Genomic DNA, 14910 nt, shown 5'->3' with positions numbered 1-14910 from the left:
GACGAGTTGGGGTTCGATGTGTCTCTCAAGCGCATACCACATGACATAATTAATGGTAAGAATAGACCAACAAAAAGAGTTATGCTCAGAGTCATAATGTCAATATTCGATGTATTTGGATTCTTATCGCCATTTTCTATACAAGGTAAAATAATGTTGCAAGATACCTGGCGCGCTGGAATCAGCTGGGACGACTTAGTAACAGATGACATACATAAAAAATGGTGTCAGTGGGTCAATGTACTAACGAGTGAAATAAAAAATATCCGTCTGCCGAGGTGGTATCAAGCAGCGACGAGTGGGAGCGAGTCAGCGATAAAACGTAGCACATCAGTTCAGGTAAACATAACCTCTCTCACCTCTCTTACATCTACAAGCGTAACCGAACGGGCTATCGGCTACGAAACTGGCGTAGCTAATAGCTGCGCTACGACATCCCGCTGCAATGACGTAGTGACAGGCGCTACGAAACAGGTTTTGGCTGGAAGTGAATATAGTAATTTAGAGTTACACTTGTGTTGCGATGCGTCGACTAAAGCAATGTGCGCAGTCGCATACTGGCGATGGTACGTAAATAAAGATATATGTATGTCATTCATAGCTAGCAAGTGCCGTGTCGCGCCCGTGAGTCATACTACCGTGCCGCGTTTGGAATTGCAAGCTGCTTTATTGGCTGCGAGGTTGGCAGATACAATAATCAGAGAACACAAAATAAATCCAGTAAGGCGTTATTTTTGGTGCGACTCTAGTACCGTGCTACACTGGATATGTAATAATACACGTAGCTATAAAACGTACATAGCAAACCGGCTGGGTGAAATAGACGAGCTAAGCCGCCCTGAGGAGTGGCGGTATGTACCTACAAAATTAAATGTTGCTGATCTCGCTACGAGAGAAAATTACGACGATTCTCTTTTTAAAAATGAATGGTTTAGAGGTCCGTCATTCTTATACAGCGATGAGTCATCGTGGCCGGTGAATATAATCGATAAGATAAATGAAATGAGTTTAGAACGAGTAATGATAATACAACATGAAGATTGTAACTTACCTGTACCTGACCCAGGAAGATTTTCATGCTGGTTACGACTGGTGAGGGCTACGGCATGTATTCTAAAATTTATATACAAGTGTAGAAAGCAGATTGAGACTGTTTGCACAGTCATGAAGAGGGCTGAGCGATTGCTGCTAAAATATACACAAGAACAGTCATTCGGTGATGAAATAGCTGCAATTAAAAATGGTAACTGTTTGTCAAAAGGTAGTAAGTTACTTACGTTATCTCCATTTCTGGATGAGTACGGGATTCTCCGTGTCGGCGGCCGCATAGATGCTGCACCGGATGTTGAACCTGAAATGAAGAGACCTATCATCTTGGACGGGCGTAGTCAGGTATCTCAATTAATTGTTAGATACAACCATGTGAAGACAGCCCACGGGAACCAGGAAACCGTTGTAAACAACCTGAAACAGAAATATTGGATTATTAGAATACGTCCAACCGTAAAACATGTAGCATATAAATGTATGTTTTGTAGAATAAAAAGAGCAAAACCACAGGTACCGAGAATGGGAGAGCTGCCTGAAGCACGACTGGCTCATCATCAGCGTCCTTTCACACACTGTGGTCTGGATTTGTTTGGACCCATGGAGGTCACTGTGGGGAGACATAGAGAGAAAAGGTATGGAGTTTTATTTACTTGTTTGACCGTCCGTGGAATCCACTTAGAACTGGTATCATCACTTACCTCTGACTCCCTCATTATGGCTCTTCGTCGAATGGCAGCAAGACGGGGTTGGCCTCGTATGCTGTACTCTGATAATGGTACAAACTTGAGAGGCGCTGATGCTGAGCTGAAGAAGTCTATAAATGAGGTAGATTTTGATAGGCTAACAAATGAAGCAGCTAATAATGGAGTGGAATGGACCTTCATCCCGCCTGCCAGTCCCCACTGGGGTGGGGCATGGGAGCGACTTATTAGGAGTGTAAAGACTTCACTTAGGGTAATTTTAAAAGAACGTGCACCACGTGAAGAAGTACTCAACACGCTCCTGACGGAAGTTGAGAATATTGTCAACAGTCGACCCTTGTCACATGTATCGGTAGAAGTAGGTAGTAGTGAGTCTCTAACTCCTAATCATTTTATGTTGGGTTCGTCATCAAATTTGCCAACTGTTGGTGTATTTAATGACTCTGATTTGTACCTACGTAAACAGTGGCGTAAGGCGCAGAGGCTCGCTGACATGTTTTGGAAGCGGTGGGTCAGAGAAGTGCTTCCTGACCTAATACCTAGGCGTAAATGGCAGTACGACCAGACACCGATACAGGTAGGTGATTTTGTACTTATTGTCGATCCTGATGCACCTCGTAATTTCTGGCTGAAAGCTGTGGTTCAGCAGGTGTTTCCAGGAAGGGATGGTCGAGTTAGGGTCGTAGAATTGAAAACTAAGACTGGCATTTTGAAACGGCCGGTGACGCGTGTCGTTCGTATTTCGATGGATAATGAGTGCTGAGCCAGGCTCAACACTGGGGTGGGGTGTGTAAGCGACGCGTTCTGTGCCTTTAAAAACAAAATAATTAAAATGATGTTTGTCTATGTTATTGTCTCTGCATGCGGTGTCGTAGTCGTTTTCAAAAAAACTTATAACCGGCGCAACAGACGCCACGCAGTCTGCACCTAGATGCGATCGACACCGCACGTCATATCTCTAATTAACATTATAAAATTTATGTGTCGAAAATAAATCCAATTGTCTTAAAAGTCTTCGTTTGCCATCACCGTGACCTACCATATTTTATACCATACAACCACTACGCATATCACGCCATCACGTGATAGCGCTCTTTCGTTGTCATTCCGTAGGACTAAGATACCAAGCATCTTCTACTATAAAAAACAATTACTACAGCTGCAGTACAGCAAGCTGCTTGGATACTAAAATAAATGAAATTGTAGTACATGTTTAATGCAGATGACTTTTTAGCAATTAAACATCGGAAACTATATATTACCATTTCTATCTACATTTTATGTACTTAAACTTTATCCTTAACCATATAGTATAAATGAATCAATCTAAGCAAGAAAGGGATCTGATACCCTTTATTTGCATTACACATCAAAATTTAGTGGCATATAAGGAAGAACAAATCCAAACGTGCGTCCCTAACTGTTTAATTTAAATAAAATATTACCCTTCTACCTGCTCGGGTATTCGTTCATCTCAGTTGGAACTTACGGTATTTTTCCGAATCTTTGGCTCGGTGCCCTGCAATACGAACCTTTCACTACGTAGGGCCCAATGCCGTTTAAATAATGGACATGCTTAAATGTACCAATCGCCTCTCTGGAATTGATTTTCTGAACCGTATATTTGACGCTTTCCGGGCGAAGTGCGAACTCACACCAGGCTATAGTCGGTCGAATGGTCGTCTGTGTAAGCTTAGTGACCTGTGACGCTACAATTCCTTGGACTCAATTTTCGTTAGTCCGACTTTGTCTTCACTAAACGTTTATTGTTGCCAATATTCCTTCTTTTCATGTACTTTAGAAAATGTTTGTGTAGCAATAAAATATATACTGTCATGTCTGTTATCACAGCTTCACAGCCGAGTCTGGGATAAATTTGGTACAATATCGGTGCTTAAATCACCGGTAGTAAGAAATATAAATTGACACACAAATTTTTTTCTTTGTATCGGCCAGATTTTAATATATGACATGTGGAGTCCAAGTCGGTGTTAAATATATACGTGTACGTATAAGTACTATAAAACTGTTTTCAAGCTAAGATTTTTTCTGACACTTTGATTTCGCTTTTATCAGTGCACACCGATAAATGCCATTAAATCGCCGGAAGGGTCTCTATAACAATAATATGATCAAACAATGTAAATTTCAAATTCAAATCTTCCCACGATTGCCAATTTTTCCCGGCCATTGACTCACGTTAAACAACAACCCGCGTCACTAATGCGAGCTTTATCCTTTTATATATTGATTCCTCATACATTTTATCCCTTCATTTTAGATTTGGAGTGGAAATCCAGTGAAATAGGCTATTGAATAATATATTTTTATGGGACCAAAATCGTGCTTACTATGCGAAGAAGGAAAAATCATCTCTAACATCCAGCCATTGTATTGCAAATTGTGAGAAAGACGCCTTTCCCTTCACTTATTTACATAAAAAGTTCTCGGAGTATTTTGTTCGTAAATGACTTTCGTTTCGAACTTTCCCGCTTCAAATCTTACGAAAAGATACTTATTAAATGACGAAATTTTATTTAAGAAGTTTATTGTCTATATATGTCATTATATTTATGTAGAGGCAATTGGAAAACATGTTATCTAAAAGAGAAGATAAACACTAATAATACCAAAACTAAGTTTTTACTATAAATATAATAGGTACTAAGGTTTTGACACAGTAGGATCAATAACAGGTATTAGGTATTATTAATATTAGGTAGGATCAATAACGATATTAGTAACAGGAATAATCTTTATTCAGATAAACAGCGTAGACCCTCCAGTTTTCTTTTGTTTTTAACTAGAATATCTTAAGTTTTATTTTCCAAATTTACATTACACATATGTGTATATTCTAATACAACTGTATTAAGGTTCTGTATAAAAATAATGCTGTGGGCCCCAATATAGCTATTTCCAACACATTAATACGAAATATTATTATTGTTTCCGGCCTCGTATAAACGGGAATTTCTAAACAATTTACATAAAAATTTATTGCATTCGCCGGAGTACAATAAATTGGATTCATGTATATGCACACAATTAAAAAAGTCTAAAAAATGTGCATAATGGTGATAAATATTATATATATATCAAATTATTAAATGTAATAAAATTCATGAGACTATATTTAGGTACAGTTGTACCTGTTAAAATCTTTGACAAATATGTTTTATATATATATCAAAGCGTATTCGAAATTTTCTTCCACGCCTTATAATAAAATGAAATTGGAAATACGAATACCTTGCTAGGCTCTACTTATTGGCATTTTCACTTTATGGCGTAGAGTTTGGCTCCCCGAATATTTTGTTTTCACAATGCCAAAACAAACATGCTCATGTTTGTTTTAAAAATTCTTACGATGAAACTTTTCTCATTTGACACCACAACAAATGATCGTACTTTATTTTTATTATACTACTGTCATTTTGTATAACTGTATATGGAAAAGGGTGTCTATATTATAATAAAAATACAATACATAAGTAATGTGTTATAGAATCTATGAACTACCAAGGTAAACTTTGTCAAAAGTCGACTATGTAGGTACCACTATATCACCTATTTGGTTAAAGTGCGATATAGTATTTAATCCTTCCTAATGGAATTTGTAGTACTGTTTATTATTTGTAATTTTGGCGACAGTTACCACTTACCATCAGACAGCTTGTTTGTCAGTTGCAGAAAAAAAGTCGTGGTCTATATTTCATTTGAATGATTGTATGTACTGAATTGATATATTAACTATCTAGTAGTAGAAACAGAAGTAAAATATTATTCACATATATAATTTTGTTTTGGTAAAAATAATATCTGTATTGTGATAAGGGCCGTAAGCTAACAGCAACATATGCTACCGATATAACAATATGAATTTCACGGAAACAAAGAGAAATGGCCTCTAGTTGTAACCCATCCATGCACAATTGGTCTTGATTTAATCTATATCTATATATACACATATCTATTCCTTATTTTTATATTTATCTATATATAGATATTATACTCGTATCTCATAAACTTTTATAAAAAAAAATTATAACTTAGTTCATAATATATGTCCATCCTAAATATAATACATCAGTAGACATATTTCTGACAGGAATCTAAAGCGAACTTTAAAATTAAACGAGCATAATAGATCTCTGATGGTCACAGTGCTACAAAGCTGTACTGCTTGATGATAGCTAAAATAATAAAAGTGATAATAAATACTGTAATAATAGCGTTGTTCACGATCAAAAATATTTTTTATAAAATTATTGACTGCAAAGAATATATTATATATTTACAGTATATAATATAGTACGCATTAGATATTTTAAATTAGCGTTCCATTCATAATTTGAAATAGAAATAGAAATAGAAATAGAAATAATCTTTATTCAAATAAACTCATTACAAGCACTTTTGAATAGTCATATTTTGATTCTACCACTCATTCGGAATGCAGATTCATCACAAGAAGAATGAGCAAGAAACTTGTGTGTTGCTCTTTTTAATAGATGTTTTTTTTTTTTTATATAAATAATTACAGTATACAATCAACATAGAAATCGCTACGCACTCATTATTAGTATAATCAGATAATATTGTCAGTGCTATGTATTTAAAATTTTTCTAGAAAAACATTATTATCGTTAACGAATTCTTCAATTTTATAGTAAGCTTTTTTGCAAAGGAAGTGTTTTATTTGACATTTAAATCTTTTTTCTGGCAGATAACAGACTCTGGTATTTTATTGTAAAACCTTACGAATTGCCATAAAACGAATATTTGTTATATATTTAAGTATTAGTAATCACTAACTCTTTTGAAACTGTCTATATTCTTCCTGGCATACATGATATTTTCATAAACGTATTGAGAAGCAACGGTGAGGATATTTGATTCCTTAAAACACTCTCGCAATGACTCCCTGGAACCCATGCTATAAATGGAGCGAATGGCCCTCTTTTGTAAAATAAATATTGTATTTATATCAGCTGCTTTGCCCCATAACAAAATACCATACGACATAATGCTATGGAAATAGCTAAAGTACACAAGTTTAGCCGTTGAAGTATTATAGATTCCATGTTTACCTGATCTACAACTTTGATTACTCCTAACGACATAATAATATACTGTTGATACTGTCGTTCATATGTATATAGTGTAGTTAGCTCTAACAAATGATATAAAAATATAATATTAAACATTACTAAGTAATGGATTTTTTCGGCCATCAGAGCAAATCATAAAACATCAGTATTCGCATATTGGTAAAACTATTCGCATCACTAGTAGAATCGAAGATTGAGATAAAGTTAGGGGATAGTGCGGAAGTTTTTGCAGGAAAAGTTCGGGCAGCTGCGGCGTCGAGTCGTCACGTAAGCCCTCAATTACGAAACACTGAAGTGGTTTTCGGCGAGCTCTGATCCAGATAAGTTCATCGATTCTATCACCATTATCGGTCTGTAACGTTCTATGAATGAATGAGAAATATTCGTGAATGCAATTACGTGAGTTAGTCAGCTCACTTGTTACAGCTTGTTCAGCTGGATGCTGATCGTGTCCGATGGAGAATGTAGGTAATTATAACTTATTGGGATGGACGAATAAAATAAAATATATAGACAAAAAACTTTCCGCTATTGGGTTAACTAGAGTTAACAGTCGACAGTACCATTAAATACAACCAAAAATTAAACATATTTTTTTAAATATATTCTTTTATTCTATTTCGTATGTAAAACAGGTTAAATATACGAACAAAATTTAACAATATCTCAAGCCTGAATATTAAGCTACGTAAAATTTTAATTAAGAATATCTTTCGATATCTCTCGTAGTAGTATTTTCGTGTGTCTATTTTAATGAAAATTCTAATCGGGTTATTATAAAATATAAATTAAATATTACTTCGGTATAGTTTATATTAGTGATCTCCGATTTTTCCATAATCTGCTTCAATAGTATCTCAGAACATACAGTGTAGATGCCTGAGTAATTCTCTTACAATATTTTGTGATCCACATATATAATAATATATATAATTCAATGGACTGTACACATGTTTTTTTTTCGTTTCACTGAATTTGCTGTACGAAGAGTTAAGCACTGACATTGATACTTCAGATTAAGATTATTATGTGTATAGTAGTGAATTCAATGCTGTATATACTGTATATAACAATTGACAGATTATAAATTAATTTCAGAATGTAAATTTATAAATCTCTGCTCTTGTGTATTTATAAATTTTGTAACTAATGAAACTATAAACATGTCTACATCATTTTTTTACATGGTTACATGGAAAAATTAATAGTATAAAACTATTATTATATATAGAATACTGTTTTACTACCAGATATAAAAGGTATAGAAAATAATTAAAAATAAATATTAGCAAAAAAAAAATGGTTGTCGCAAAAATATGATTTTGATATTAAGGTTGTTACAGATGTTTTTTTGGGAGTCTGAGATTTTACTATTACGCCGACTGAACTTGTATGCCTTCATTAGTTATTCAATAAGGTAACCGTAGTAAGCTCAGTGCGGAAGTTGAGCAATTAATAACAACGAACCACTTTTATCTTACAGTTCCCTTGGGAATGTTATTTATTAATTACTCTAACAATCCCTTAGCCTTGTCGTGACGTTGCCGGTATTGTTGAATTCCCCAATTGGGTAACGCCTTTTAGATAGGGTAACGGAATGTTTCTGGTATATTTAGACAAGTAAGTATTAGTTCCCATTTGTTATCTCATAACACCTGAACTACTTGACAAGTGACAAATGCTGTGTCATTAGAGTTGTCTTGGTGTTATTATATATATATAACATTAAAAAGATATGCAATGCTAATGGGTATGCGTATATTAAAAATTGATTATGCATCTTAAGAATACTCTTAATGTGCGACTTTCACCAACTGTTCGGCTGCTATAGATTTATTAATATCGTTAGATATATATAGCCAATTCGTTTTAGGAAAAATAAAATGTTTGGAAGAGGGGACCTCCAGTTCCCCCAGATTTGAATGTAATAAGCAGATTAATTGGTACGACGTCAGATGATATCTTATCTCCCATTTCATATTATTCAGTAATAGTAGGTAGTGTATAATTCGGAATTTGTAGACATCTGTCATGTATGCCAAAATTCTTTGTACATTGTCTTTAAGGTACGTGACTAAATATCTACGAAAGACAGTACACATTCACAAGATACGCACGCTTACTACATCATTACATTAATCACTTGACCCTGGGTGTGCATGTAAAAACTTTTGTCCATAATTGAGTCTCAGTATTGATCACTATGTTATTATTTTATCCATGTGGTCTTGATCATCGACAATGTTAACTCTGTTCTGTAAGCATGTATGTAGAAGCAGTTTACAATACTGAATTGCCAGTGGGTCCTGAGTTCGAATTAAGATTTGAATTGATTTGAATTTACTAAATGAGTAAATTACCGAGGGGTTGTCTCATCATATTATAACTGTAATTAAATATCGATTGCAATCCACTAATTATATAAATGTTGTAAGAATAAGTAATGATATAAATTAAAATCTTAAATTAATACTTCTTATTTACATATTTCTCATTAGTTAATTTAACACGTATAGAAAATATTGTTCTTACTGTAGAAAGCCATTCAAAATATATGTTTACATGAAGTGAAAAAAGAACTTTTATTTTATTTTTTACTTATAAACGTTACCATTTTGTTTAATGGTAATATTTATTATTAAACAAATAGAAGACTGAAGGATTTACTAACTACATATAACCATTATTTACAATTACCTGTCATCATAGACGAATCCCGCATCCAAGGTATTGTAATATAAAAGAAAGGCCAGCAGAGCGCTGGCCACCATCACCCAGTCCATGATGGTTAGTGGTACAGCGCCTACATCAGTGCTGGATCGTCTCACGCCTGCAACAAGAACAAAAAAATGTTATTATCTTTTGATAATCGTCCTTATTATCTAACGTCGCAGTAAGTTTTCTCTTCTATTTGTCATTCCTCGTGTTGACAGAGTCGGTGTATTTACATAATTATGTCCCTTCCGATCGATACCTCGTTTCATTCAAATGTAGATCGAAATTACGATGGCCTGAGCAGGAATTCGAAACCCTTGTGGTACCCGCGGACTTAAACCGTATTCGTCAGTCATGAGATGGTCTTTAGCCGCTCCACAAATCTTTCTGCGGGTTTGAAGTACCTTATATACTCGCCAACTTTTCCCTCCAGCCAGCTAAAGTCAACAATGCTACAATAGATCGATCGTATGGGTGATTTTGTAGTACTACATATACTTGATTTTTAATTTTGTTTTCATTTAAGACTAAATCAAAGGAAACTCATAAGTCATATAAACCGATGTGCAGCAAACTGAAATTTTTGTGAAAGCCAAAAGGGTTTATAGAGTTTCTAAAAGTAGTTTAGAATAGGCAGAACCGTTGTAACAAACACGGACAAGTAACATTTTTACGTTATACAATATTGCAGTGTCGACTCCATAGAATGAGATACGGGCACATGTTACGTGAAGTCAGGCGGGGTGCTTTATTCCTAGCATAACTTGCATCGTATCATTTTTCATTTTACCAACAAAATTTATATACTCAAAACCGTACTGGTTGAAGCTTTGCGCGGTTTGTTACCGACGAGTTTATATTGCCTTATAAAATATGCAATTGTATGAATGTTGTTCAATATAATGGATATTGATAACATAGTACTTACATATGCAATATTTGATTCACAAAAAACCTAAATTACTACGGATAAATATCAATGCTACAGATTAATAAGTTTCTTGTTAAATGAAACTATAGACTGAACTGAAAGATAGGGAAAAATATTAATATAAAAACTGACTTGCATAAGTGACTAAAATGTTCTACGAGATCAAAAATTTTTAAAACATTTCTATTCAAAAACGATTATCAAAATCGTCTCACAAATAGTAAAGATAACGCGTTTATGTAGGTGCACAAGGAATGCACATTCGAATTAAGGGTCTCCTTTCCAAAAATTGCAACTTTGTTCAATTTCTTAATATAATAATTATCACAACTATTCAGCTAGTCTAGTATATAAAATAATAACACCTAAATGTCTGGGAACGCCCAAGTCGTCCATTTGGACCATTTTTCACATGGATCCATCACATTAAACAGACTTGCGTTCTGTCCTGTTTTCATCACGTTAAGCGCTTTTAATTTTCAAATGGTTTCAGCAAAAAATATGAGTATATTTTATAGTTAAAATAGAGTGCAGTGACTTTAGGGTTGGAACATTTTTCACTTGGCAAACTCTGTCTGCGTCTCGGGTTGTCAGTTCTAACAAAAGTTTGCACGTTCGGTGGATTTATGTCCCAAATAAAGACTAATCAGCCACCGTATTGATCACTTTTATTTTGGTCCCGTTTGCGGTATCTCTCTTCTCTTTTAGCAGTCTACTACAGTTTTATAAAAGACCTGTCTTTCGACTTTGCAGCTAAAAGGCTAAATTAAAACTTTCTAAAAATTTATTTTATTTTTAGAATTCTTTATTTTTAGAAGTTACGAAATTGATATAATTTAAGAATAGAAATAACATGAAATATATTAACATACTGACAGATTAGTATGAAACAAAAATTTGAGAGATAATACCTTATGTAACACAGACATCCTAGGACTAAGGGTTTTTCAATTTCATTCAATTTCTAATAAATTTTCTGTTGTAACAATTACAAGAGAAAATTTATTAGAAATTGAAAAAAGATAAATCGGAATTCATATTGAAGAGAATTAGATATATCTTCCAAATGAAGACTTTTATATATTATCTACATGGCATGGTTCTTTATGTCCATAGTTCAGTTTAAAAAGGATGAGATGTTGTAACGAAATTTACAATTACATTTATCTCATGCTGAATGCTTAAATACATAATTCGTTTGTCTGAATATGACTGGTACCCACTATGGGCTTACGTTAAATCAATAGACAATAGTTAACAATCTTCATCAACTGTTCGTTGTCCGTTCGTTACAAGTTGTGTAACAAATAAATAATCAATGAGATTTTAAAGTTAATAGCCATTAGTCTAAGGTTGAAGTTTCATTGGTTCATTTGCTTTTCCAGTTGTAGTAGAAATAATATGCAAGGTTTAAACAATTTGAAAACACCAAATATAGTTTTTGATCACTTGATTTCCAATTGTCATTATCAAAAGGAAATAGTCTTGAACAAATTTTACGCCCCGCTATTTCGATAGCTGTATCTCTACATTGATAAATGAGCATTTCGTCAGACTTCCCGCATCCCACTAGTCGCGTAAGTAGGTCACGTACGGTGCATTAGGAAGATGCTTCAATTAACGGGAATTCGCAAAGTGTATCTAAAGATGGCGTATATAATATTATTACTTATGAAATCACAGGTCGAGAATATGTTTTAGATAATAGCAAAGTACTACATATATGGATATATAAAACAACAACAAAAGACAAGAGATAGAACGGTATATTTACGTCACCACTACCAATTAAGGAAAACATAATTCTAAATGTATGATGAACAATTGTATAGGAAAGCTGAAACTACGTAGTACGTGTACTTACGTATTAAATCTCTCGACATTGATCGGTAGACAATGCCTGTCAATATGTCGATTTTCAAGGAAGATCCGGTATGTGCTTACAAAACAAAACCTGAATATTTCGAAAGTGAAGCACACAGATATTTTCCTTTTAATTTACTTACAATCATCACGTTCTACAATTATAAAAGTGTTGATACCATTTACTCCAATAATTAAGTGTGTGTTTTCATCAATCTAGTCAGTCTTCATTTCTTCTTCATTTAGATTCAATGACAACTAAATGTATTTTCCGATAGACACGACGATACACGACATATCAATGGCAACCCAAATCATTAAGAGTGGTAGTATTATATATCTTATAATGCTAATATATGCGTAAGAAGTGCAAATGACAAATTTTATCGTTTAAAAATTCACGATTCACATTACAATAATGAAATTGAAATTTAGAAGTTATTACGAACTTTCCGTTGATTTAACAAAGTTATAATTACATAAATCTTAATTAGTATTTTCCCTGAGTATTAAATGCACATAAATAACGTTGATCCCGCTAGTTATTCATAACTTTACAGAAAATTAAAATGGCTTAAGGAAGGTATTCAGGTCCAATTTCTTGTAGTTTGAATACATGAGTGAAGATTTCATGACGTTTCAAGCTTTGTTTCCGGTTCAGGCAATTTGAACATGTATTTTCTGTAACGTAATCTGGATTTGTGATCATTAATCTGTATGTAGTGGGCATGTTAATTATACAAAATGAAAATCACTAATTGTAATACTAGTGTGATTTCAATGATTCACGTTCCTGTCGTTCTTGTTGAACAAAAACTACAGAAGGTTTTTATTTTAATTACATCAAATCCTTATAAATAGAATTGTTTCCACGTTTTTCCTTCTATTCGTTTACGTTATTTAAAAATGTATCGCACAAAGTTAGAAGTCTCTAATGAGCGAAATAGGTAATTAAATATACTCTTCGGTAATGAAAAATAAATTCGTCTATATAATTCCTTTGTTATATATAGTATACAGTATTGTGTAAATAATGAATAATTATATTCAGATTCCATAGGTACAGATATAGCATTCTAAAACATATTATCTAAATCTAATTTTATTACTCAAAGATTATTTGATTTTATTTCAAAGAAAATTCATGACACATTTCGCTGTAATTGTTTTATCCTTTGAGTATTATCACTCTTTTTATTGCTTTTTAAAAAGTGACAGAGATTATTTTGACGCTCATTATTATAAATATTATGCCTTTCATATACTTAGTAAAATCAAAGACATAATATGGTTTAAATTTAACATATATTGTGAAAATTTTGACAACGTTTGTTAAATATTGTTTTGTAATAATATTCTGTCGAAAATTAGATAGAATATTATCGATTAAAACAATGAAATTAGATAGAATATTATTACACGAGTAATTGGCAACGGAAGATAAACGTTAGATTTGTAAATAAGTATGAATATTCTCATTTAGGCAAATGTTTTCCTTGCGCAGAGATAAACCAGTTACCAACTAATATCGCTTCATCACTAGAATAGTTTTATACAAAACAAACAACCATTCGTAATACAATTAAACGAGTTGACCAAAATCCTGCAGCGTTATTGTTTTGTGAAGAAGTTAATCCGGTCAAACGAATAATAACTCCGTTTCATTTGTTATGGCGGAGTGAACCAATCGCGTAAAACAAATAAAGCGGAGTTTGTGAAGCGAGAATAGACAAAGGATCAGATACAGGTAAATAATCCGCATGAGTTGGGAAGGGGAAGCATTTCTGCTATTATCTAAGGTTGGCTCGAGCAAAAATAGAGTTGTTTACTTAACAGAACGCAACGATAAGCGTTAATAATTCAACGGGTATACTCGTTTCAACGCTATCGATAGAATCTGTTCACGTTTTGATCTCTATTCAGAGTTAACTTATTCCGAATGTCAGCAAGGTAACTCTTTATAAACACGCTATTAATTTGAAACTTACTTTGGTATTGTGCTCTGTTTGAATTTTTTATGCCAATAAATTTATTTTAATTGACCCTTTGACTTTCTTACTAAAATTCTCATTTTTTTTAATTAAAATTATTATTTATAGCTATATTAGGTGCATAAGTGTTAACTGTTAGTAAAGTTAAATTTATTTTCAGAAACTTCATGTAAAACTAACTCAACCTAAGCCACTTACAACCCACAATAAATTAGTAAATCCTTCTTACTTTTTCATTTGAAAGCCGTGGCTATGTTTTTAGTATTACGATATGTATTATGATATGTAAAAATAGTAAAACATTTATTTAATGTATAGTAAAATATTATTTAATAATATATTTTGAATTGTATTTTACATATTATTTATGAAGCAGATGTAGTTTTTCCTGACTGGCAATGATAAATATTTTTATTGCCAGTTAGAAACTAACGCAAGCAACTAAAACTTTTGGTGTCTAACTATGGAAGTGGAGACGGATAACACTAAAAATATTAACAAAGAAACAGTGGGCTCCATCCGGACAACGTTGCTTTCAAATGTTT

The 14910-nt window shown here is 33.3% G+C and overlaps 1 protein-coding gene across 1 annotated transcript in view; it reads right to left on the bottom strand.

Moving 5' to 3' along the window:
* Positions 1–14910, bottom strand: part of LOC131841904 (protein O-mannosyl-transferase TMTC2-like) — a 105814-nt gene that overhangs the window by 82839 nt on the left and 8065 nt on the right. The window contains exon 2 of the mRNA XM_059190277.1: positions 9563–9695. Coding sequence (XP_059046260.1) covers positions 9563–9648 — 86 coding nt within the window. The 5' untranslated portion in view covers positions 9649–9695. The remainder of the gene's footprint in view (positions 1–9562; positions 9696–14910) is intronic.

The sequence above is a fragment of the Achroia grisella genome, unplaced genomic scaffold (genome assembly GCF_030625045.1).
Source record: "Achroia grisella isolate CSIRO2021 unplaced genomic scaffold, CSIRO_AGI_Agris_v1 utg204, whole genome shotgun sequence".
NCBI lineage: Eukaryota > Metazoa > Arthropoda > Insecta > Lepidoptera > Pyralidae > Achroia > Achroia grisella.
The sequence above is the reverse complement of the archived record's forward strand: the minus strand, read 5'-3'. Positions and strand labels throughout refer to the sequence as shown.